The sequence below is a fragment of the Scyliorhinus torazame genome, unplaced genomic scaffold (assembly GCF_047496885.1).
Source record: "Scyliorhinus torazame isolate Kashiwa2021f unplaced genomic scaffold, sScyTor2.1 scaffold_1844, whole genome shotgun sequence".
NCBI lineage: Eukaryota > Metazoa > Chordata > Chondrichthyes > Carcharhiniformes > Scyliorhinidae > Scyliorhinus > Scyliorhinus torazame.
In genome coordinates this window covers 1-22,325 of record NW_027309571.1, presented here as the reverse complement: position 1 = coordinate 22,325, position 22,325 = coordinate 1, and the positions used below count along the sequence as shown (strand labels likewise).

The window sequence follows — 22,325 nt, the reverse complement described above, 5'->3', positions numbered from 1 at the left end:
CGGAGTCCCAACAGGTTCACTGGAGGCAGCCGAGATTCCCTGAAGCTGCACTTCTGGAGTCGGAACATGCAGGAATGCACCAACCAGTGGAGAGGGTCGAGCCATCGAGGGTGGAAGCGGTGCGCTGCCACCGCAGTCGTCAGTGGTCCCACCGTGATCGTCGAGTGCCTCGGTACGCACTAGGCGAGGTCTGTCACCTTGCACCTTTTGCATGGGAAGTGGGATGCTGTCGTCACTCGTCTCTCATCCCGTGGATAGATCCTCATTAGCAGCTTGCTGTTCACTAGGGTTGGGTAAATTGTCAGAGTTTTCATCTGGTGGTGCACACCATGTCGGTGGACTGTCATTGTCTTGCCGTTGTCCTTCATTTGGGCTTTTCTTCTTTGGAATTTTAAATCTTCCCCCAGACATTGCAGAACCTTGTTTATTACCCCCAAATTCTCCCATAGGTATGGTCTCGAATATAGGATCCAATGTTTCTATCGACATTGTACTATTTTCCAAAGAACATTCCGTTTCACTTTTCTTCTCAGGTGCCTCATGTGTATCTTTGTCTAATGTACATGCCTTCATGGTCTCTGGGTCTGATTTTGCTGGGACTGGCATGGTCACAGTCTCTCTTTTACTGTTCTCAATTGCCCACCTTATACTCCCCATACATAACTGCTTAATCACTGGGGTTAGTGTGGTACAATGGATAATCGGGTCGACCTTATCTGCATCTTCACCATTAGTGGAAAGCACACTTGGTTCACTTGACACTGCTGTGGGTTTTAAATTCGTTATCTGGCTACTCGATGTCGGTGTCCTCAGGATTCTTGCTCTAATGTTCTGCTCAATAATCAGTGGAGCGTGTATAGGTTCAATGCAATTAATGTTCCCCTCAAGGTTTGAAGAGTCATTACTGACTAACTGCTGGTCTCCGAAGTTGGGATTTTGCGGTGTTGTGTTGAAGGGAGACATTTGTCCCTGCTGTAGATATGATTCAGGTTGTGTTATTTCCATTACCTGAGGATCAATGTCTTGTCCATTTTTTCGATCCGTACTAAAACACTGGCAATTCTCAGTCTGCTCCTTGCAAGTTAAACATTCAATTAATTTCGTTAGCAAATCCTCAGCATCCTTCTGTGGCCGTGCAGCATTATTAATCTCTGTTCGGCTATAATGATCCTGAAGGTCAGCGCATAAACCTTTTTTTTTCGGGCTTGGACGAGGCGATTCCTTTGGCTTGTCTTCAGTTGGGCTTGAACAGTCTTCAGCGCTGTGCCCTTTATTGTAGCATGAGAGACCGTCATGTTCATGCTGCTGTGTAGTGGAGCATGGTAGGCTGTTATAGCCTTCTTGCTGTTCACGTGAGCATGGCAGACTTGCATCGTCTGCCGCTGGTTGGTCAGGAGAGGTTGCTAGACCCTCATGGTCTTGTTCCTGCAAGGACTGCGCTCTGGAGTCTTGCGTTCCTTCCATCGTGGAGTCCGTCCACGAGCTCTCTGTGGAGGCTTGTGACACTGGAGTCACTTCTTGTTCGTTGAAGGACTGCGCTCTGGAGTCTTGCATTTCTGCAATTGTGGAGTCTGTCCACGAGCTTGCTGTGGAAGCTTGTGACACTGGAGTCACTTCTGGTTCATGCGAGGACTGCACTCTGGAGTCTTGCATGTCTTCTTTCATAGAGTCGGGAACGTTGAGCGGGACGTGGACCACGCTCTGTGTGGCAGCAGGGCACTCTCCGTGTGCTTGCACCGCTCCCTGTCTATTAATGTCAGGCTGCAGCATCATCCGGTACTGATAAGTTGGAACGTCATATCTGCTGGATTGAAGATCCTCAAATCCGAAAAATGAATCCGCATCTGCGTCGGATTCAATGTGGGGGCCGCCAATGTGCAACACGAAAGGTTCGTCCGAGTCATAGTCATATAGGACCACGGAGCTATCATTGGGCTCGCGAGGTCCGGAAACACTGTAAAGATCGTCATCGAAGTATTCAAGGTCGGAATCATCGGCTTGTGCGTAGGTAACTGCTTGTCGGAGGGTTCTTCGGAGGTCAAATTCATCTCCTGGGTCAATTTGCGGCACTGTGCTGTCATTCCAGGTGAGGGAAGGTTGTTTTACAGCTTTAACAGATTTTTGTTTTTTTGATTTGGGACGTTTCCCTTTTCAATTGGATTTGGGACATTTCCCTTTTAAATTGGTGCAGTCTGGGGCCTCTGACATCCTGACGCTCGGTATGTAGCACGTAGGAAGCGACTGCGCATGCTCAGATCGCTGTTCCTTTACCGATGGCCGTTTTCTTGACTGCGCATGCGTAGCATCTCGCGCATGCGCAGCATCTCGCGCATGCGCAAACGAAACTTCCGGTTCTGCGCACTTCTCGCGCAACTGTGCTAGCGTTATACCTTTAGCAAGATGGCCGCCGACCTCGACCCAGCCTTCTCTCAGGCCCGGGATTTCGGCCTCTGGGAATTCGGGCTCCGGGATCCCAGCCACGAGGTGAGTACTGCAGCTTTTCTTACCTTTATGTGCCGATTGGATTGCGTTTTCTTCACAGTACTTGGAGAATTTGCCCAGGACTGCCTGGTAATCGTACCTTTGCTGCCTCCTGAAGAACCTGAACCTTCTGAATATTTCTCTTGCCCTTGCACCGGCGATGGTGAGGAGAAATTCAATTTTTTTCCCTATCATCCAGGTCTTTGAGTTCAGCTGCCACCAGGAACAATTCGAACATTTGCCGGAATCGCCGCCAGTTTTCGCGGAGGTCGCCGTGGCACTGGAGCGCCTGCGGAACCGGGAGCTCGTACATCATGTCTGGGCACTGCTGGTTGTCTGTGTACACTGAGGTATGCCGGCAGGTATCGATCCACTCCTGTACCATGTGGTGTTGGGTGCTCTGGTGCACAGATGAGCCAACACAGTTGTATGTGGTACAACTCTATTTTATTATAAGTCTTATAATACAGTTCGTTCTGGATACTCTGCACGTGCTGTCTCCCTGAGTGTGTTTGGCAATAGATGTGTCCTGGTCCTCCTCTGCAGCTAATACTGACCACCGGGGGTCGTGTCTGTGCTTTTATATCTTTCTGTCATTGGTTGTGGTGTTGTGTGTTCTGATTTGTCTGTTGGTGTGTCTATCATGATGTGTGTGTTTGAATATCATGACACCTCTGACTATCCACTCTGTCTATGCTCCTCATAATTTTGTAGACCTCTATCAGGTCTCCCCTCAACCTCCTTCGTTCCAGTGAGAACAAACCGAGTTTATTCAATCGCTCCTCATAGCTAATGCCCTCCATACCAGGCAACATTCTGGTAAATCTCTTCTGCACCCTCTCTAAAGCCTCCACATCCTTCTGGTAGTGTGGCGACCAGAATTGAACACTATACTCCAAGTGTGGCCTAACTAAGGTTCTATACAGCTGCAACATGACTTGCCAATTCTTATACTCAATGCCCCGGCCAATGAAGGCAAGCATGCCGTATGCCTCCTTGACTACCTTCTCCACCTGTGTTGCCCCTTTCAATGACCTGTGGACCTGTACTCCTAGATCTCTTTGACTTTCAATACTCTTGAGGGTTCTCCCATTCACTGTATATTCCCTACCTGCATTAGACCTTCCAAAATGCATTACCTCACATTTGTCCGGATTAAACTCCATCTGCCATCTCTCCGCCCAAGTCTCCAAACAATCTAAATCCTGCTGTATCCTCTGACAGTCCTCATCGCTATCCGCAATTCCACCAACCTTTGTGTCGTCTGCAAACTTACTAATCAGACCAGTTACATTTTCCTCCAAATCATTTATATATACTACAAAGAGCAAAGGTCCCAGGTTATACTTGGCCTTTCCCCAATTTAGCACTCTTTCTATCGGGCCACTCGTCTTTGTCCATGAGTCTTCTAAAACTTACAGAATTGTGATTGCTATTCCCTAAGTAATCACCGACTGAAACTTCAACCACCTGGCCGGGATCATTCCCCAATACCAGGTCCAGTATGGCCCCTTCCCGAGTTGGACTGAGGACAGAAGTAGGGATGTTTATGGATAACTGCACAATGTTCAGCACCATTCGCGACTCCTCAGATAATGAAGCAGTCCCTGTCCAAATGCAGCAAGATCTGGACAACATCTGGGCAAATAATATTCGCAGCACACCAGTAATGACCATCTCGCAACAGGAGAGAATCCAATCATCTTGCTTGACATTCCATTGCTGACCTCGGGATCTTATTTTAAAACTAGGAGCAGCATCCTCCTTTCCCAGTCCTCCGGCATCTCTCCAATATGTTTGGGTTTCTGCAGTTTCCTCCCAGGTTTTTGAAGGATCCACATGTACACCTTATCTGGCCCCTGAGATTTATTAACCTGCAGTTTGCACAGATGTTTGGTAAACGTGCTGGTAGTCATGTGAATCGAATTACAGCTCAATTTGCCACACCCTGTTCTTCTCATTGTAGATTAAGTCAATTGTCTGTCGTCGCTTTCGGGATATCTCAGGCAAAATGAGTATTTAGCACACTTACCACTTGTGTAGCATCAATGGTCAAGCCCTCATTAGTTTCACATCCTGTTTAATATTTGAGCTTAGTCCAACATCGAATCTCTACAGGCCATTCGGCCCATCGCGCCTGCGCCAATCCTCTACCTCGGCCCACTGCTGCACCCTATCACTGCAACTGTGTAACCTCACCTAACCTGCACATCTTTAGATTGTGGGAGGAAACCGGAGCACCCGGAGGAAACCCACGCAGACACGGGGAGAACGTGCAGACTCCGCACAGACAGTGACCCAAGCCGGAATTGAACCCGGATCCCCGGCCAATTGCTGGGTCCCGGTTGACCTCCGTGTTGATGCTTCCAGTCTGAGTTTATCCAGAAAGAACAGCATCTGGATAAGCTGCTGTTATCTGGGAATGAATTGTTGCTCAGTACAAAAGAGTAAAGTTGAGGTGAACAGTTTGAGATGGGGAATGGATGTGGTCCCTGGGCTGCAGCTTGCAATGTCCTTCCTGTGATTACTGAACCAGCTGTGTGCCTAACATGCGCACATATATATTTACATGTTTCATTTTTGTGTTATCTAATATCTGCTCAGGAATGGTGCAGAGAGAATTTTGTTAACAGCCGAAACATGACGATGGCATCACACGTTCGAAGTCAACTGCGTGAAATTTGTGCAAAGGTAAAAGTGAAATATTTTCTATGGTGCGTATTCCTGTTTTCTATGAAAACACGGCAGAGGGGTATTCATATTTTCTATGATGTTGATTTAGCACACTGGGCTAAATCGCTGGCTTTGAAAGCAGACCAAGGCAGGCCAGCAGCACGGTTCAATTCCCGTACCAGCCTTCCTGAACAGGCGCCGGAATGTGGCGACTAGGGGCTTTTCACAGTAACTTTATTGAAGCCTACTTGTGACAATAAGCCATTTTCATTTTCTTTCCTGTTTTTTCTTGGACACAAGGCAGAGGGCAGGAACCCCGTGTCCTTCTACCCCTGAGGTGGAATCAAACCTGTGTGTAAATGGCAAGTTAATTTCTATGGTGAGTTTTGGGAGGAATAATAATCTAAAATGGAGGAACAAGGTGATTCTCGGGCTATAGATACACAGATCATCAGAAAGAAACGCAGAATGACAAAGTTCTGGGAGGGATTTCCAGGCGAATTCTTGCACCTCTAATTTCTTTGCAAATTTGGTTTTCTGCACCACTTCCACTACTTATAGAATCACTACAGTGCAGAAGGAGGGTCATATGGCCCATCGAGTCTGCACCTCTGAAAGGGTACGCTACTTCGGGTCAGTTGGTAGTTGACATACTACACCAATCAAAGTTAAGGCATCTTTTTCATTCCGTGCTTCCAGCCAGTGAGATTCTTGTCCCTCATACTCCCAGGAATATTTAATGCGCAGCCCTGTCCTTCTTTGAACAAAGAACAAAGAAAGGTACAGCACAGGAACAGGCCCTTCGGCCCTCCAAGCCTGCGCTAACCGTGCTGTCCATCTAACCTAAAATCTTCTGCATTTCCAGGGCCCATATCCCTCAATTCCCATCCTATTCATCGATTGTCAAGATGCGAGGTCTCTGTTATAGCAATAATATCCTAATTCCATTTGTTTTAAATTTTTCCAATTAATGGACAATATTGTGCGGCCAATCCACCTACCCTGCACATCTTTGGGTTGTGGGGTGAGACCCACGCAGACACCATTTCCCAACCTGTGTCTGTCGTTCACTAATCTTATTAACCACATTCTGCATTCACATGCAAATGACACCAAGTTGGATGGGAGGGTGAGCTGTGAGGAGGATGCAGAGATCCTTCAGTGTGATTTAGACAAGTTGAGTGAGTGAGTGGGCAAATGAATGGAAGATGCAGTATAACTTGGATAAATGCGAGGTTATCCACTTTGGTAGCAAAAACGGGAAGGCAGATTATTATCCGAGTGGCCATAAATTCAGAGAGTGGGTATGTGCAGCGAGACCTGGGTGTCCTCGTGCAACAGTCACTGAAGCATACAGGTGCCGCGGGAGTCCTGGCAAATGGTATGCTGGCCTTCACTGCGAGAGGTTTCGAGTACAGGAGCAGGGATGTGTTGCTGCAATTATACAGGGCCTTGGTGAGGCCACACCTGGAGTATTGTGTGCAGTTTTGGTCTCCTTCTCTGAGGAAGGATGTTCTTGCTCTGGAGGGAGTGCAGCGAACGTTTACCAAACTGATTCCAGGGATGGTGGGACTGAAGTACGAGGAGAGATTGACTAGGTTAGGATTGTTCTCGCTGGAGTTTAGAAGAATGAGGGGGGAATCTCAAAAAAAAATATTGAATTCTAACAGGACTGGACAAGGTAAATGCAGGAAGGATGTTCCCGATGATGGGTGTGTCCAGAACCAGGGGTCACAGTCTGAGAATACAGGGTAGACCATTTAGGACAGAGATGAGAAATCTCTTCACCCAGAGAGTGGTGAGCCTGTGGAATTTGTTACCATCGGAAGCAGTTGAGTCCAAAATTTAGGGGCAGCACGGTAGCATTGTGGATAGCACAATTGCTTTACAGCTCCAGGGTCCCAGGTTCGATTCCGGCTTGGGTCACTGTCTGTGCGGAGTCTGCACATCCTCCCCGTGTGTGCGTGGGTTTCCTCCGGGTGCTCCGGTTTCCTCCCACAGTCCAAAGATGTGCAGATTAGGTGGATTGGCATGCTAAATTGCCCTTAGTGTCCAAAATTGCCCTTGGTGTTGGGTGGGGTTACTGGGTTATGGGGATGGGGTGGAGGTGTTGACCTTGGGTGTTCTTTCCAAGAGCCGGTGCAGACTCGATGGGCCAAATGGCGGCCTCCTGCACTGTAAATACTATGATAAAAACATTGTATTTTTTTCAAGAAGCAGTTAGATATAGCACTTGGGGATCAAACGATCTGGGGGGAAGGTGGGATCAGGCTGTGGAGTTGGGTGATCACAATGAATGGTAGAGCAGCCTTGAAGGGCCGAATAGCCTTTTATTTTTGATGTTTCAGTGGTCTTAAGGTGTAACCAGTCCCCTTGTACAAGTCCCACCTTCCCCCAGAACTGGTCCCAACCCCCCAAATATAAATGCCTCCCTCCCACTCCATTTCTCCAGCCAAGTGTTGAACTGCTCAATCTTCATATTCTAATGCTCAGTCTTCCTCTAGCCTGAAAGTTTGTGAAATATCTTTAACCATAGGAAGGCCTCAGTTTCCGTGTAGGTTACTTTGTGATGGGTGTGAAAAGCAAAGTGTGTAACACAGCCTGCTGGGGTTGACATCCACACAATGAGCAGTGATTGGGGACAGAGAGCCTGCTTGGTTTGATCATTTTGCAGCCAGGGCGGCTGTTATTAATTGGTGCAGTCTCTCCGCCAAACTCAGTGCCAGCAATTCCTAACCTTTTGGTCTTCGCATCAAATCAAGAAGTTTCACTGATTCAGAATTCAGATTGAAAGTACATTTGTGATGGTCTGATTTGAATTTGTTTTTATTTTAGTTTGGGGTTCGTTTGGAGTCTTCTCGTTCAGACACTGACAATGTCCGACGCTGCCTGGCTTGCGCCTTGTTTCTTAATGCTGCAGAACTGCAGCCTGATGGGACCTACGCAACCCTGGACACTCGGCAACATGTGGCCATCCATCCTTCCTCAGTCCTCTTCCACTGCAAACCTTCCTACGTTTTATACAATGAGTTACTCCACACTTCCAAGTGCTACATGCGGGATTTGTGTGTGGTGGATGCCAATTGGCTGTATGAGGCAGCCCCCGAATACTTTGACAGAAAGTTGAAAGGAGTAAAAAGCTAACACACCTGAGATAGCCAAAGTGCAATGCTGCTTCCAATACATCTGCTGTGGAGAGGAGCAATGTTTTCTTTGAGGAAGACAAATAACCACAAAATTCTGTGGCAAAATCTGCCCCTTGTTTTCTAACTTTTCTATTCCTTGCAAAGTGATTCATATCTGAACTAATACAGTGGATGTTTTGGATGCGTTTCTACAGTGTGTTATAAAGCCATACAGCACAGGAAAGGCCCTTCCACCCATTGAGTCTGCTCCGGTCAAAAACAACCAACCATCTAACTATTCTAATCCCTTTTCCCAGCACTTTCCCAATCGAGGAAGTGCACTGATCGATGCCATTTACTCATCATTTGTTGGTGTTGATTGTTGCTGTCGCCACTTTGTCCAGAGCGAAGTCATGAAATTGAGATTTAGAATTCAAAAACATTAGGTAGAATGGATGGAACAAGTTTATGCTTTTTATCTTATGTACCTCAAATTGTGAGATCGCAGGGAAATTTGCACATCTGTTTGTGTGCAGTGTGATTGGGAGTGAGTGCACACATCTCTACACACTTGCTGGCTCAATCTAGTAGTTTGGAGACAAAAACGTTGAATGGTCGCTCACTGAACCTGGGCTTGCCCATCGATTTTCTTTATCTGACTTTGTTTTGCGCTGGCATATTTTTGTTAACTTTCATCCAGAGATCATTCATCTTAAAATTGCATCTTATTTAATGAGATTATATCAGAAGGAAATTATCTCCATTGCTTCTCAATTAGGGAAGGAAAGGAATGACCAGGATTCATGCAATCAAAAAAAAGATGCAGGAAGATTTGCCCCCTAATGTTAGCGACCAGGCAGGTGTTTCTGAGGGGGAAACATTTCCCCTTGGTGTAGTGATCAATGACCAGGAGGCAGAGATTTAAGGGAAGTGGCAGGAGCTTTAGAGGGGATTTGAATATAGAACATTACAGCGCAGTACAGGCCCTTCATAGAACATGACAGCGCAGTACAGGCCCTTCGACCCTCGATGTTGCACCGACCTGTGAAACCACTCTAAAGCCCATCTACACTAATTCCCTTATCATCCATATGTGTATCCAGTGACAATTTAAATACCCTTAGTGTTGGCGAGTCCACTACTGTTGCAGGCAGGGCATTCCACACCCTTACTACTCTCTGAGTAAAGAACCTACCTCTGACGTCTGTCTCCCCTCAATTTAAATATGTCCCCTCGTGCTAGACATCACCATCCGAGGAAAAAGGCTCTCACTGTCCACCCTATCTAATTCTCTGATCATCTTGTATGCCTCTATTAAGTCACCTCTTAACCTTCTTCTATATAACGAAAACAACCTCAAGTCCCTCAGCCTTTCCTCATAAGATCTTCCCTCCATACCAGGCAACATTCTGGTAAATCTCTGCACCCTTTCCAATGCTTCCACATCCTTCCTATAATGCGGCGACCAGAACTGCACGCAATACTCCAAATGCGACCGCACCAGAGTTTTGTACAGCTGCAACATGACCTCATGGCTCCGAAACTCAATCCCTCGACCAATAAAAGCCTTCTGAACAACCCTATCAACCAGGGTGGCAACTTCCAGGGACCTATGCACATGGACACCCAGATCTCTCTGCTCATCCACACTACCAAGAATCTTACCATTAGCCCAGTACTCTGTATTCCTGATACTCCTTCCAAAATGAATCACTCACACTTTTCTGCATTAAACTCCATTTGCCACTTCTCAGCCCAGCTATGCAGCTTATCTATGCCCCTCTGTAACCTGCAACATCCTTCCGCACTGTCCACAACTCCACCGACTTTAGTGTCATCTGCAAATTTACTCACCCATCCTTCTATGCCCTCCAGGTCATTTATAAAAATAACAAACCGCAATAGCCCCAAAACAGATCCTTGTGGTACACCACTAGTAACTGGACTCCAGTCTGAACATTTCCCATCAACCACCACCCTCTGTCTTCCAGCTAGCCAATTTCTGATCCAAACCACTAAATCACCCTCAATCCCATGCCTCTGTATTTTTTGCAGTAGCCTACTGTGGGGAACCTTATCAAACGCTTTACTAAAATCCATATACACCACATCAACTGCTTTACCCTCGTCCACCTGTTTGGTCACCTTCTCAAAGAACTCAATAAGGTTTGTGAGGCACGACCTACCCTTCACAAAACCGTGTTGACTATCCCTAATCAAATTATTCCTTTCTAGATGATTATAAATCCTATCTCTTACAATCCTTTCCAAGACTTTGCCCACAACAGAAGTAAGGCTCACTGGTCTATAGTTACCGGGGTTGTTTCTACTCCGCTTCATGAACAAGGGAACAACATTTTGCTATCCTCCAGTCTTCTGGCACTATTCCTGGAGACAATGACGACATAAAGATCAAAGCCAAAGGCTCAGCAATCTCCTCCTGGCTTCCCAGAGAATCCTAGGATAAATCCCATCCTGCCCAGAGGACTTGTCTATTTTCACATTTTCCAGAATTGTTAACACCTCCTCCTTATGAACCTCAAGCCCTTCTAATCTAGTAGCCTGAATCTCAGTATTCTCCTCGACAACATTGTCTTTTTCCTGTGTAAATACTGACGCAAAATATTCATTTAGCACCTCTCCTATCTCCTTGGGACTCCACGCACAACTTCCCACTCCTGTCCTTGACTGGCCCTACTCTTACCCTAGTCATTCTTTTATTCCTGACATATCTATAGAAAGCTTTAGGGTTTAGGGTTTTCCTTGAGGAAAACGTTTTCACCCAGGGATTGGTGGGAGTCTAGAACTCTCTGCCTTAAAGTGTGGTGGCACTTGCAATGCCGAGGCAGACAAAGCTGGAAAATGGGGTTAGAATAGTTGTGTTTTCTTACCCGCGCAGATACGATGGGCCTTTACTGTGCTCCATCACCCTCTATAGCCCTCTCTCACCTATGAGTTTTTCAACACTCATCTGTTTTTATGTCTCCTTTCTAGCTGTGCTGATAACCTATTAGATGTTCTCCTGAACATGTTTCAGAAATGTTTATTCTCTTTCCCTTTATTTTAATTCTATCCCAATTGATGTTTGAGCAGGATGAGGCACTCGGCCCCTCAAATCTACTACCCCATTTACATAGTTACATAGAACATACAGTGCAGGAGGAGGCCATTCGGCCCATCGAGTCTGCACCAACCCACTTAAGCCCTCACTTCCACCCAATACCCCTCCTAACCTATTAGGTCACTAAGGACAATTTAGCATGGCCAATCCACCTAACCTGCACTTCTTTGGACTGTGAGAGGAAACCGGAGCACCCGGAGGAAACCCACGCAGACACTGGGAGAACGTGCAGACTCCGCACAGACAATGACCCAGCGGGGAATCGAACCTGGGACCCTGGTGCTGTGAAGCCACAGTGCTATCCACTGTGCTACTGTGCTGGCCTTTAATAAGATCATGGCTGATCTGATTGTGGCTTCCACCCCACACTCCTTTTTCTTTTATAAATTTAGAGTACCCAATTATTTTTTCCAATGAAGGGGCAATTTATCGTGGCCACTCCACCTATCCTGCACATCTTTTGGGTTGTGGGAGCGAAACCCACGCAGACACGGGGAGAATGTGCAAACTCCAGACGGACAGCTGTACAGGACCCTGGTGAGACCACATTTGGAGCATTGTGTGCAGTTCTGGTCACCACTATAGGAGCGATGTCGAAGCATTCGAGAGGGCGCAAAGGAGATTTACCCAGATGCTGCCTGGTTTGGATGGTAGGTCTTATGAGGAAAGGTTGAGGGAGCTAGGGCTTTTCTCTTTGGAGCGGAGGAGGATGAGAGGCGACTTAATAGAGGTTTATAAGATGATGAGGGGGATAGATAGAGTGGATGTTCAGAGACTATTTCCTCAGGTGGATGTAGTGGTTACAAGGGGGCATAACTATAAGATTCAGGGTGGGAGATATCGGAGGGATGTCCGAGGTAGGTTCTTTACTCAGAGAGTGGTTAGGGTGTGGAATGGACTGCCTGCTGTGATAGTGGAGTCGGACACTTTAGGAACTTTTAAGTGGTTGTTGGATAGGCACATGGAGCCAGAATGACAGGGAGTGGGAGAGCTTGATCTTGGTTTCGGCACAACATCGAGGGCCGAAGGGCCTGTTCTGTGCTGTACTATTCTATGACAGTGACCCAGGGCTGGGATTCGTACCAGTGTCCTCAGCGTTGGAGGCAACAATTCTAACTACTGTTCCACAGTGCTGCCCCCAACCCCGCACTCCTGCCCATCCCTGATAACCTTTCACCCCCTTGTAGATCAAGAATTTGTTCAGCACTGCCTTTTGAGGAAGCGACTTCGAGATTCGCCACCCAAAGAGAAATAATTTCTCCTTAAATGGGCAAAGTCTTACTTTTTAAAATAAATTTAGAGTACCCAATTATTTTTTCCAATTAAGGGGCAATTTAGCATGGCCAATCCACCTACCTTGCACATTTTTGGGGATGAAACCCGCACAAACGGGGAGAATGTGCAAACTCCACACGGACAGTGACCCAGAGCCAGGATCGAACCTGGGACCTCAGAGCTGTGAGGCAGCAGTGCTAACCACTAGGCCACCGTGCTGCCCTCAAAGTCTTACTTTTAAACAGTGACCCCCAAGCTCTAGATTCTCCGACAAGAGGGAACACCCTCTCCACATCCATATTTATCCAGCAAGTTGCCTCTTGCTCTTCTAATCTCCAGTGAATAATCAACCCTTTGTTGAATTACCCAGGAGCCCACAATCGCCTGTTTGCTTTCTCCATTGCAACGGCTTGGCCAATCAGATTAAACTTGTCAACCAATCAGCACACACTTGCCCTGTCGTATGACTTGTGATTGTTTGGAATTCTTGTGTTTGTCCAAGATGGAAATGTGGCAACATCTCACTTTCAGCAAGATTCAGAAGCATTTTTAGTCTCATTTTGGAACTCACCTGTCTATCAAGCTGCAAGCATTTCCTCTTGATTATTTGCACAATTACATTTCTGTTTCTGGTGTACTGAGAGCTGCCCTGGCCCGTGTGCCCCGACTGGCGTCCCGTGTGCCCCGACTGGCGTCCCGTGTGCCCCGACTGGCGTCCCGTGTGCCCCGACTGGCGTCCCGTGTGCCCCGACTGGCGTCCCGTGTGCCCCGACTGGCGTCCCGTGTGCCCCGACTGGCGTCCCGTGTGCCCCGACTGGCGTCCCGTGTGCCCCGACTGGCGTCCCGTGTGCCCCGACTGGCGTCCCGTGTGCCCCGACTGGCGTCCCGTGTGCCCCGACTGGCGTCCCGTGTGCCCCGACTGGCGTCCCGTGTGCCCCGACTGGCGTCCCGTGTGCCCCGACTGGCGTCCCGTGTGCCCCGACTGGCGTCCCGTGTGCCCCGACTGGCGTCCCGTGTGCCCCGACTGGCGTCCCGTGTGCCCCGACTGGCGTCCCGTGTGCCCCGACTGGCGTCCCGTGTGCCCCGACTGGCGTCCCGTGTGCCCCGACTGGCGTCCCGTGTGCCCCGGATGGCGTCCCGTGTGCCCCGGATGGCGTCCCGTGTGCCCCGGATGGCGTCCCGTGTGCCCCGGATGGCGTCCCGTGTGCCCCGGATGGCGCCCTTTCTATCATTTCTCCCATTCCTGTTCCAGTCACAGTTTTTGCCGCTGTGCTGCTTCACCTCTTCTGGAATCACATTTTCACAACAGCTTCTGCCGGTTGAATTCGGATTCCTGACCTTTCAAAGTGAGATTCTGAAGTTTGAATCAATGTCATCATCATTCCAATGCAAGTGACCCGGGCTGGGCGAGGTCCCGGGCTGGAAGCTGTAAATAGAAAAAGGTTATATCTATAAGTGCCTTTACCTGGTGGAAGACTTAATTTTCATATGTTTGATACAAATATTAGATCTTTGGATATGCAGTTACAAGATGATTTTTTATTTTATCCCTTTCAAGATTTTTCCCCCTGAAGTACAACTGTTCCCAACTGATAAGAGATGCAGGTTAATCTACTTTGTAGCTCTCAATGGTTGATGCAGCCATGATGTCTCCCTCATGGGTGGATTGGTGATGGAAGGTTCTGTGTGAATATGTGGCTCCTGCACTCACCACCAAATTACGTTGGTACACCAGCATACTTCCTCTGACTAAATCAAATGCTGAATTAGTATTTTCAAATGTTCAGATTTTTCATAACTTTTCACAATTGTAAAACACAGCATTACTTTGCAGGGCACAATGTAATTCCCACAGATTGAATTTTGTAAAACCTCTTAAATTCTCCAGACTTTTTTGAAAAGTTCACCTTGAATCAGGTTTGTGCATCTGATACCTCAGAGGCTGCTCATTGTCATTGCTGGTAAGGTTTAAGGTACATCTCACACGTAACCTTCCAGTCTGTCTTCAACATGTGAACCTTTCATGTAAAAGTAGTGATTTTTATTTCTGTAATTTAACTGGAAAGGAAACTGATGATAGGAAGAGGAGAAAAGCCAATTTTCCAACTCTGGTTATACACTGGGACTTCAATGCAAATCTCACACAATTAATGCAGACAGAAACATTTTGAATTTTCCCGCAGCCGCTTTGGGAGATTTATGCTGTGCAATTTTATTGTTTCACTTGTGTGGAAGGTTTTCTGAAAATGATATTTTGGGCCATGTGTCAGAAATTGCGTCATGCAATGTGGTTTTTACAGGAATAAATCTTTGTCTTTATGTTTGTGACTGTTTTTGAGAATCCATGCAGCTTCAAAATCACCAACTGAGAGAAATAATTCTTCTCGGTCTTAGAAGGGGACCTCATTAGAACATAGAACATAGAACAATACAGCGCAGTACAGGCCCTTCTGCCCACGATGTTGAACCGAAACAAAAGCCATCTAACCTACACTATGCCATTATCATCCATATGTTTATCCAATAAACTTTTAAATGCCCTCAATGTTGGCGAGTTCATTACTGTAGCAGGTAGGGCATTCCACGGCCTCACTACTCTTTGCGTAAAGAACCTACCTCTGACCTCTGTCCTATATCTATTACCCCTCAGTTTAAAGTTATGTCCCCTCGTGCCAGCCATTTCCATCTGCGGGAGAAGGCTCTCACTGTCCACCCTATCCAACCCCCTGATCATTTTGTATGCCTCTATTAAGTCTCCTCTCAACCTTCTTCTCTCCAACGAAAACAACCTCAAGTCCATTAGCCTTTCCTCATAAGATTTTCCCTCCATACCAGGCAACATCCTGGTAAATCTCCTCTGCACCCACTCCAAAGCCTCCACGTCCTTCCTATAATGCGGTGACCAGAACTGTATGCAATACTCCAAATGCGGCCGAACCAGAGTTCTGTACAGCTGCAACATGACCTCCTGACTCCAGAACTCAATCCCTCTACCAATAAAGGCCAACACTCCATAGGCCTTCTTCGCAACCCTATCAACCTGGGTGGCAACTTTCAGGGATCTATGTACATGGACACCTAGATCCCTCTGCTCATCCATACTTTCAAGAACTTTACCATTAGCCAAATATTCCGCATTCCTGTTATTCCTTCCAAAGTGAATCACCTCACACTTCTCTACATTAAACTCCATTTGCCACCTCTCAGCCCAGCTCTGCAGCTTATCTATATCCCTCTGTAACCTGCTACATCCTTCCACACTATCAACAACACCACCGACTTTAGTATCGTCTGCAAATTTACCCACCCACCCTTCTGCGCCTTCCTCTAGGTCATTGATAAAAATGACAAACAGCAACGGCCCCAGAACAGATCCTTGTGGTACTCCACTTGTGACTGAACTCAATTCTGAACATTTCCCATCAACCACCACCCTCTGTCTTCTTTCAGCTAGCCAATTTCTGATCCACATCTCTAAATCACCCTCAATCCCCAGCCTCCGTATTTTCTGCAATAGCCTACCGTGGTGAACCTTATCAAACGCTTTGCTGAAATCCATATACACCACATCAACTGCTCTACCCTCATCTACCTGTTCAGTCACCTTCTCAAAGAACTCAATAAGGTTTGTGAGGCATGGCCTACCCTTCACACAGCCATGCTGACTATCCCTGATCATATTATTCCTATCTAGATGATTCTAAATCTTGTCTCTTATAATCCCCTCCAAGACTTTACCCACTACAGACGTGAGGCTCACCGGTCTATAGTTACCGGGGTTGTCTCTGCTCCCCTTTTTGAACAAAGGGACCACATTTGCTATCCTCCAGTCCTCTGGCACTATTCCTGTAGCCAATGATGACATAAAAATCAAAGCCAAAGGTCCAGCAATCTCTTCCCTGGCCTCCCAGAGAATCCTAGGATAAATCCCATCAGGTCCCGGGGACTTATCTATTTTCAGCCTGTCCAGAATTGCCAACACCTCTTCCCTACGTACCTCAATGCCATCTATTCTATTAGCCTGGGGCTCAGCATTCTCCTCCACAACATTATATTTTTCCTGAGTGAATACTGACGATAAATATTCATTTAGTATCTCGCCTATCTCTTCAGACTCCACACACAATTTCCCATCCCTGTCCTTGACTGGTTCTACTCTTTCCCTAGTCATTCGCTTATTCCTGACATACCTATAGAAAGCTTTTGGGTTTTCCTTGATCCTACCTGCCAAATACTTCTCATGTCCCCTCCTTGCTCGTCTTCGCTCTCTCTTTAGATCCTTCCTCGCTACCTTGTAACTATCCATCGCCCCAACTGAAACTTCACGCCTCATCTTCACATAGGCCTCCTTCTTCCTCTTAACAAGAGATTCCACTTCCTTGGTAAACCACGGTTCCCTCGCTCGACGCCTTCCTCCCTGCCTGACCGGTACATACTTATCAAGAACATGCAGTAGCTGATCCTTGAACAAGCTCCACTTATCCAGTGTGCCCAACACTTGCAGCCTACTTCTCCACTTATCCCTTTCCATCATTAACGTAAACGTCACCGAATTGTGGTCACTGTCCCCAAAGTGCTCTCCTACCTCCAAATCCAACACCTGGCCTGGTTCATTACTCAAGCGACCCTACTGAACCTTGTTTTCTCATCCTTACATACTCTTCCTTTTTCCTCTTGACAAGACATTAAACCTCTTTTGTGAACAATGGTTCCCTCACACGGCCATTTCCTCCCTGCCTGACAGGGACACACCGATCAAGGACACGCAGTATTTGTTCCTTGAACAAGCTCCACTTTTCATTTGTGCCTTTCCCTGACAGTTTCTGTTCCCATCTTACGCTCCCTAATTCTTGCCTAATCGCATCATAATTACCCCTCCCCCAATTATAAACCTTGCCCTGCCGTATGGCCCTATCCCTCTCCATTGCAATAGTGAAAGACACTGAATTGTGGTCACTATCTCCAAAGTGCTCTCCCGCAAACAAATCTAACACTTGGCTCGGTTCATTACCCAGTACCAAATCCAATGTCCCCCCCCCCCCCCTTGTCAGCCTATCCACATACTGTGTCAGGAAACACTCCTGCACACACTGTACAAAAATTGCCCCATCTGAACTGTTCGACGTATAGAAGTTCCAATCAATATTTGGAAAGTTAAAGTCGCCCATGACAACTACCCTGAGACCTCCATACCTATCCATAATCTGTTTTGCAATTTCTTCCTCCACATCTCTATTACTATTTGGGGGCCTATAGAAAACTCCTAACAATGTGACCGCTCCTTTCCTATTTCTAACTTCGGCCCATATTACCTCAGTAGGCAGATTACCTTCGACATATGCTCTTTCCTAGTGTAGGAGAGTCAAGTACTGGGGGACAAAGGTTTAAAGTGCATGGGGAACAGATGTGCGAGGCAAATATTTTACACAGAGGGTGGTAAATATATGGACCGTGCTGCCTGGGGAGGTGGTGGGAGCAGGTACGATAGCGGCATTTAAGGTGCATCTAAATAAATATATGAATAGGGTGGGAATGGAAGGATATGGACTCCGTAAGTGCATCTGGTGTTAGTTTAGGGGGGTAACATGGTCGGCGCAGGCTTGGAGTGCCGAAGGGTCTGTTCCTGTGCTGTATTGTTCTTTTGTGATTCCTCAAGATTTAAATTTGAAAGAGATGTTAGAAACAGAGGAGAGCCCACAAATTAGTGTAGCAGCAAGGACATTTTCTGGTGGGGATATTGAGCTGGGAAAATTCGGTTGCAGTTCGAGCATGAAAGGGAATGAAAAAGAATAGAAAAAGAAATGGAGATGAAAGAAAAAGGAAACAAAATGGAGATGGAAATAAGGTTGGAAATAGAGGGAGAGGAAAAAGCAGAAGCGAAAGAGTTCCAGATTCAGACACTGGAAATTAGAGGGGAGCTTTATCTTGGAACGGAACCCGGAGGTGGTTTGAGGTTGAGTTAGTAACCGAAGAAGGCTGCGAACTCCGTTAGAAGTTCCGTTCTTCCTATGCTAGCTTGGGGGTTCGAGACTTCGAGGAGCAGGTCATCCTTGTAGAATGAGACTCTGTGCTCCTTGTCTCCCCTCAAATTGGCTCTCCACCCCTTCACTGATCTGAGAGTAATGGCCAATGGCTCGATTGCCGGGGCAAATAGAAGTGGAGACAACGGGCATACCTGTCAAGTGTCTCTGTGCTGCCAAATGTATTCAGAGCTGGTGATGTTCATCCATACGCACTCCATGGGAATGCTGTACAGTAATTTCACTCATGAGGTGACCCTGGGCCCACCCAAAACGTTCCAGTGCCTGCATGAGGAACCTCCATTCGACTCTGACTAAGGCCTTGTCTATGTCCAAGGAGATGATCGTTTCTGGTGTCCCCTCCCCGCCCGGGTGGGGTGATAATCATGATCAGCAGGTGTCTGATATTTGTCGTTAGTGGCCTGCCCTTGACAATGCCCATCTGATCCTCTGCGACCCTAATTGCTGAGAGGCAGTTATCTGGCAGTCACCTGAGGCCTGTTAAGGGGCACAAAGGTACACATTGTTTTCTTCTCTTTGAAGTTTTAGTGTGAGTCATCCTAAAGTCTGTATAAAAGACAGACAGAAAGCGCACATTAGTAAGCATTGCGCGGGTCAAGGAGTCACAGCCTGAGTGAGTGAGACACAGACAGTGAGAATTTAGTAATTTGGTGCAGTGAGGTAATTCGGTGCAGAGTGGGAGAAGGTGCTTTTTCCCTACTGTTTTGTTCTCTCTCTTTCTTCGGGCCTAATTTCGGGAGCCGTTCGGAGGAGGAGGAGCAGTCTCTCTGAGTATAAAAACCTAACGGAAACTTCCTGTTTTCCAGTTTTTTCCCCAAAAGTGACGTCAGAGGGAAGCTGTGATCTGATTGGTTGATAGCAAATCTGCCCCAAATTTTTTAAAAAACACAGCTAAACTCAAACTTAAATTAAACTAATTAATTAATTAGTGATGGCTGGTCAGGTGATGTGCTTGAGCTGCTTGATGTGGGAGCTGGCAGATCCCATTGCGAGCTGCAGCGACCACATCTGCAGTAAGTGTTGGCTGCTCGAAGAGCTCCGGCTCAGAGTTGATGAGCTGGAGTCTGAGCTTCAAACACTGAGGCACATCCGGGAGGGGGAGACTTACCTGGACACTGTTTCAGGAGGCAGTCACACCTGTCAGAGTAAGTAGTTTAAATCCTGCCAGTGGCCAGGGACAGCAGGGTGTGACTGCAAGTCAGGCAGGTAAAGGGAACCAGCAGTCAGGAACTCAGGAGCCTCAGCCCTTGACTCTGTCCAACAGGTACGAGGCACTTGCTCCCTGTGTGGATGGCGAACAGGGTTGCAGGAAGGATGAGTCAGCTGACCAAGGCACCATGGTTCAGCAGGCCATTCAAGGGGAGGGAGTAAATAGGCAAGTTGTAGTTGTAGGGGATTCTATTATCAGGGGGATAGATAGTATCCTTTGTGAGCCGGATAAAGAGTCCCGCATGGTATGTTGCCTGCCCGGTGCTAGGGTGCGGGACATCTCTGACCGGCTTGAAAGGATACTGGAGAGGGAGGGGGAGGATCCAGTTGTTGTGGTCCATGTCGGTACCAACAACATAGGCAAGTCTAGGAAAGAGGACCTGTTTAGAGATTATAAAGAGCTAGGATTCAAATTAAAAAAACAGGTCCTCAAGGGTCATAATCTCCAGATTACTGCCCGAGCCACGTGCAAATTGGCATAGGGAGGCAAGAATAAAGGAAGTTAACACGTGGCTGAAAGAGTGGTGTGGGAAAGAGGGGTTCCTTTTCATGGGACACTGGCATCAGTTTTGGGACAGGGGGGACCTATACCGTTGGGATGGTCTCCACCTGAACCGAGCTGGGACCAGTGTTCTGGCGTAAAGAATAAATAGGGTGGTCAATAGGACTTTAAACTAAAGATTGGGGGGGGAAGGGAAAGTCAGGGAACCAAGAGGTGAAGTAATCAGTGGGAAGCGTAGCTGCTTAGGAATACAAAAAAGCACGAAAAGACAAAACTCAAGAGTGGTTACGATTGTCCCCATCCCACAAAATATGACAGTGTATGGAAAGGCTCAGTAAACCAAGGTCCACCACACTAAGAAAACAAAAAGGGACGGTCAATAGAGAATTAAAGGTGCTATATTTAAATGCGCGCAGTGTACGGAACAAGGTAGATGAGCTTGTGGCCCAGATTGTGACTGGCAGGTATGATGTGGTAGGCATCACAGAGACATGGTTGCAGGGGGTTCAGGACTGGCATTTAAACATCCAGGGATTCACAACCTATCGAAAAGACAGGGAGGTGGGCAGAGGGAGCGGGGTTGCCTTGTTAATTAGGAATGAAATTAAATCAATAGCACTAAATGACATAGGGTCAGATGATGTGGAGTCTGTGTGGGTAGAGTTGAGGAACCACAACGGCAAAAAAACCGTAATGGGAGTTATGTACAGGCCTCCTAACAGTGGTCAGGACCAGGGGCACAAAATGCACCACAAAATAGGAAGTGCATGTCAGAAAGGCAAGGTCACAGTGATCATGGGGGACTTCAATATGCAGGTGGACTGGGTAAATAATGCTGCCAGTGGACCCAAGGAAAGGGAATTCATTGAATGTTTACAGGAGGGCTTTTTGGTGGAGCCCACAAGGGAACAGGCCATTCTGGACTTAGTGTTATGTAATGAGCCAGACTTGATTCAAGATCTTAAAGTAAGGGAGCACTTAGGAGGCAGTGATCATAATATGGTAGAATTCAATCTCCAATTTGAAAGAAAGAAGGTAGAATCCGATGTAAACGTGTTACAGTTAAATAAAGGTAACTACAGGGGCATGAGGGAGGAACTGACGAAAATCGACTGGGAGCAGAGCCTAGTGGGAAAGACAGTAGAACAGCAATGGCAGGAGTTTCTGGGAGTAATTGAGGACACAGTACAGAGGTTCATCCCAAAGAAAAGAAAGGTTATCAGAGGGGGGATGAGGCAGCCATGGCTGACAAAGGAAGTTAGGGAATGCACCAAAGCAAAAGAGAAAGCCTATAATGTGGCAAAGAGTAGTGGGAAGTCAGAAGATTGGGAAGGCTACAAAAACAAACAGAGGATAACAAAGAGAGAAATAAGGAAAGAGAGGATCAAATATGAAGGTAGGCTAGCCAGTAACATTAGGAATGATAGTAAAAGTTTCTTTAAATACATTAAAAACAAACGGGAGGCAAAAGTTGACATTGGGCCGCTCCAAAATGACGCTGGTAATTTTGTGATGGGAGACAAGGAAATAGCTGAGGAACTAAATAAGTACTTTGCGTCAGTCTTCACAGTAGAAGACATGAGTAATATCCCACCAATTCCGGAGAGTCAGGGGGCAGAGTTGAATATGGTAGCCATCACAAAGCAGAAAGTGCAAGAGAAACTAAGAGGTCTAAAAATTGATAAATCTCTGGGCCCAGATGGACTACATCCTAGAGTTCTAAAGGAGATAGCTGAAGAAATAGTGGAGGCATTAATTATGATCTTTCAAAAGTCACTGGAGTCCGGGAAAGTCCCAGAGGATTGGAAAATCGCTGTTGTAACCCCCCTGTTCAAGAAGGGAACAAGGAAAAAGATGGAAAATTATAGGCCAATTAGCCTAACCTCGGTTGTTGGCAA

General features: G+C 46.9%; 1 protein-coding gene across 1 annotated transcript; it reads left to right on the top strand.

Moving 5' to 3' along the window:
* Nucleotides 1–2,591: 2,591 nt before the first annotated feature.
* LOC140407717 (ATP-dependent RNA helicase DHX33-like) lies at nt 2,592–14,994 on the top strand. Its single transcript, XM_072495014.1, has 3 exons — nt 2,592–2,831; nt 5,086–5,172; nt 7,990–14,994. Exons 1-3 carry the CDS (start codon nt 2,796–2,798, stop codon nt 8,296–8,298), a joined length of 432 nt encoding a protein of 143 aa, XP_072351115.1. The 5' UTR covers nt 2,592–2,795; the 3' UTR covers nt 8,299–14,994.
* Nucleotides 14,995–22,325: the final 7,331 nt, after the last annotated feature.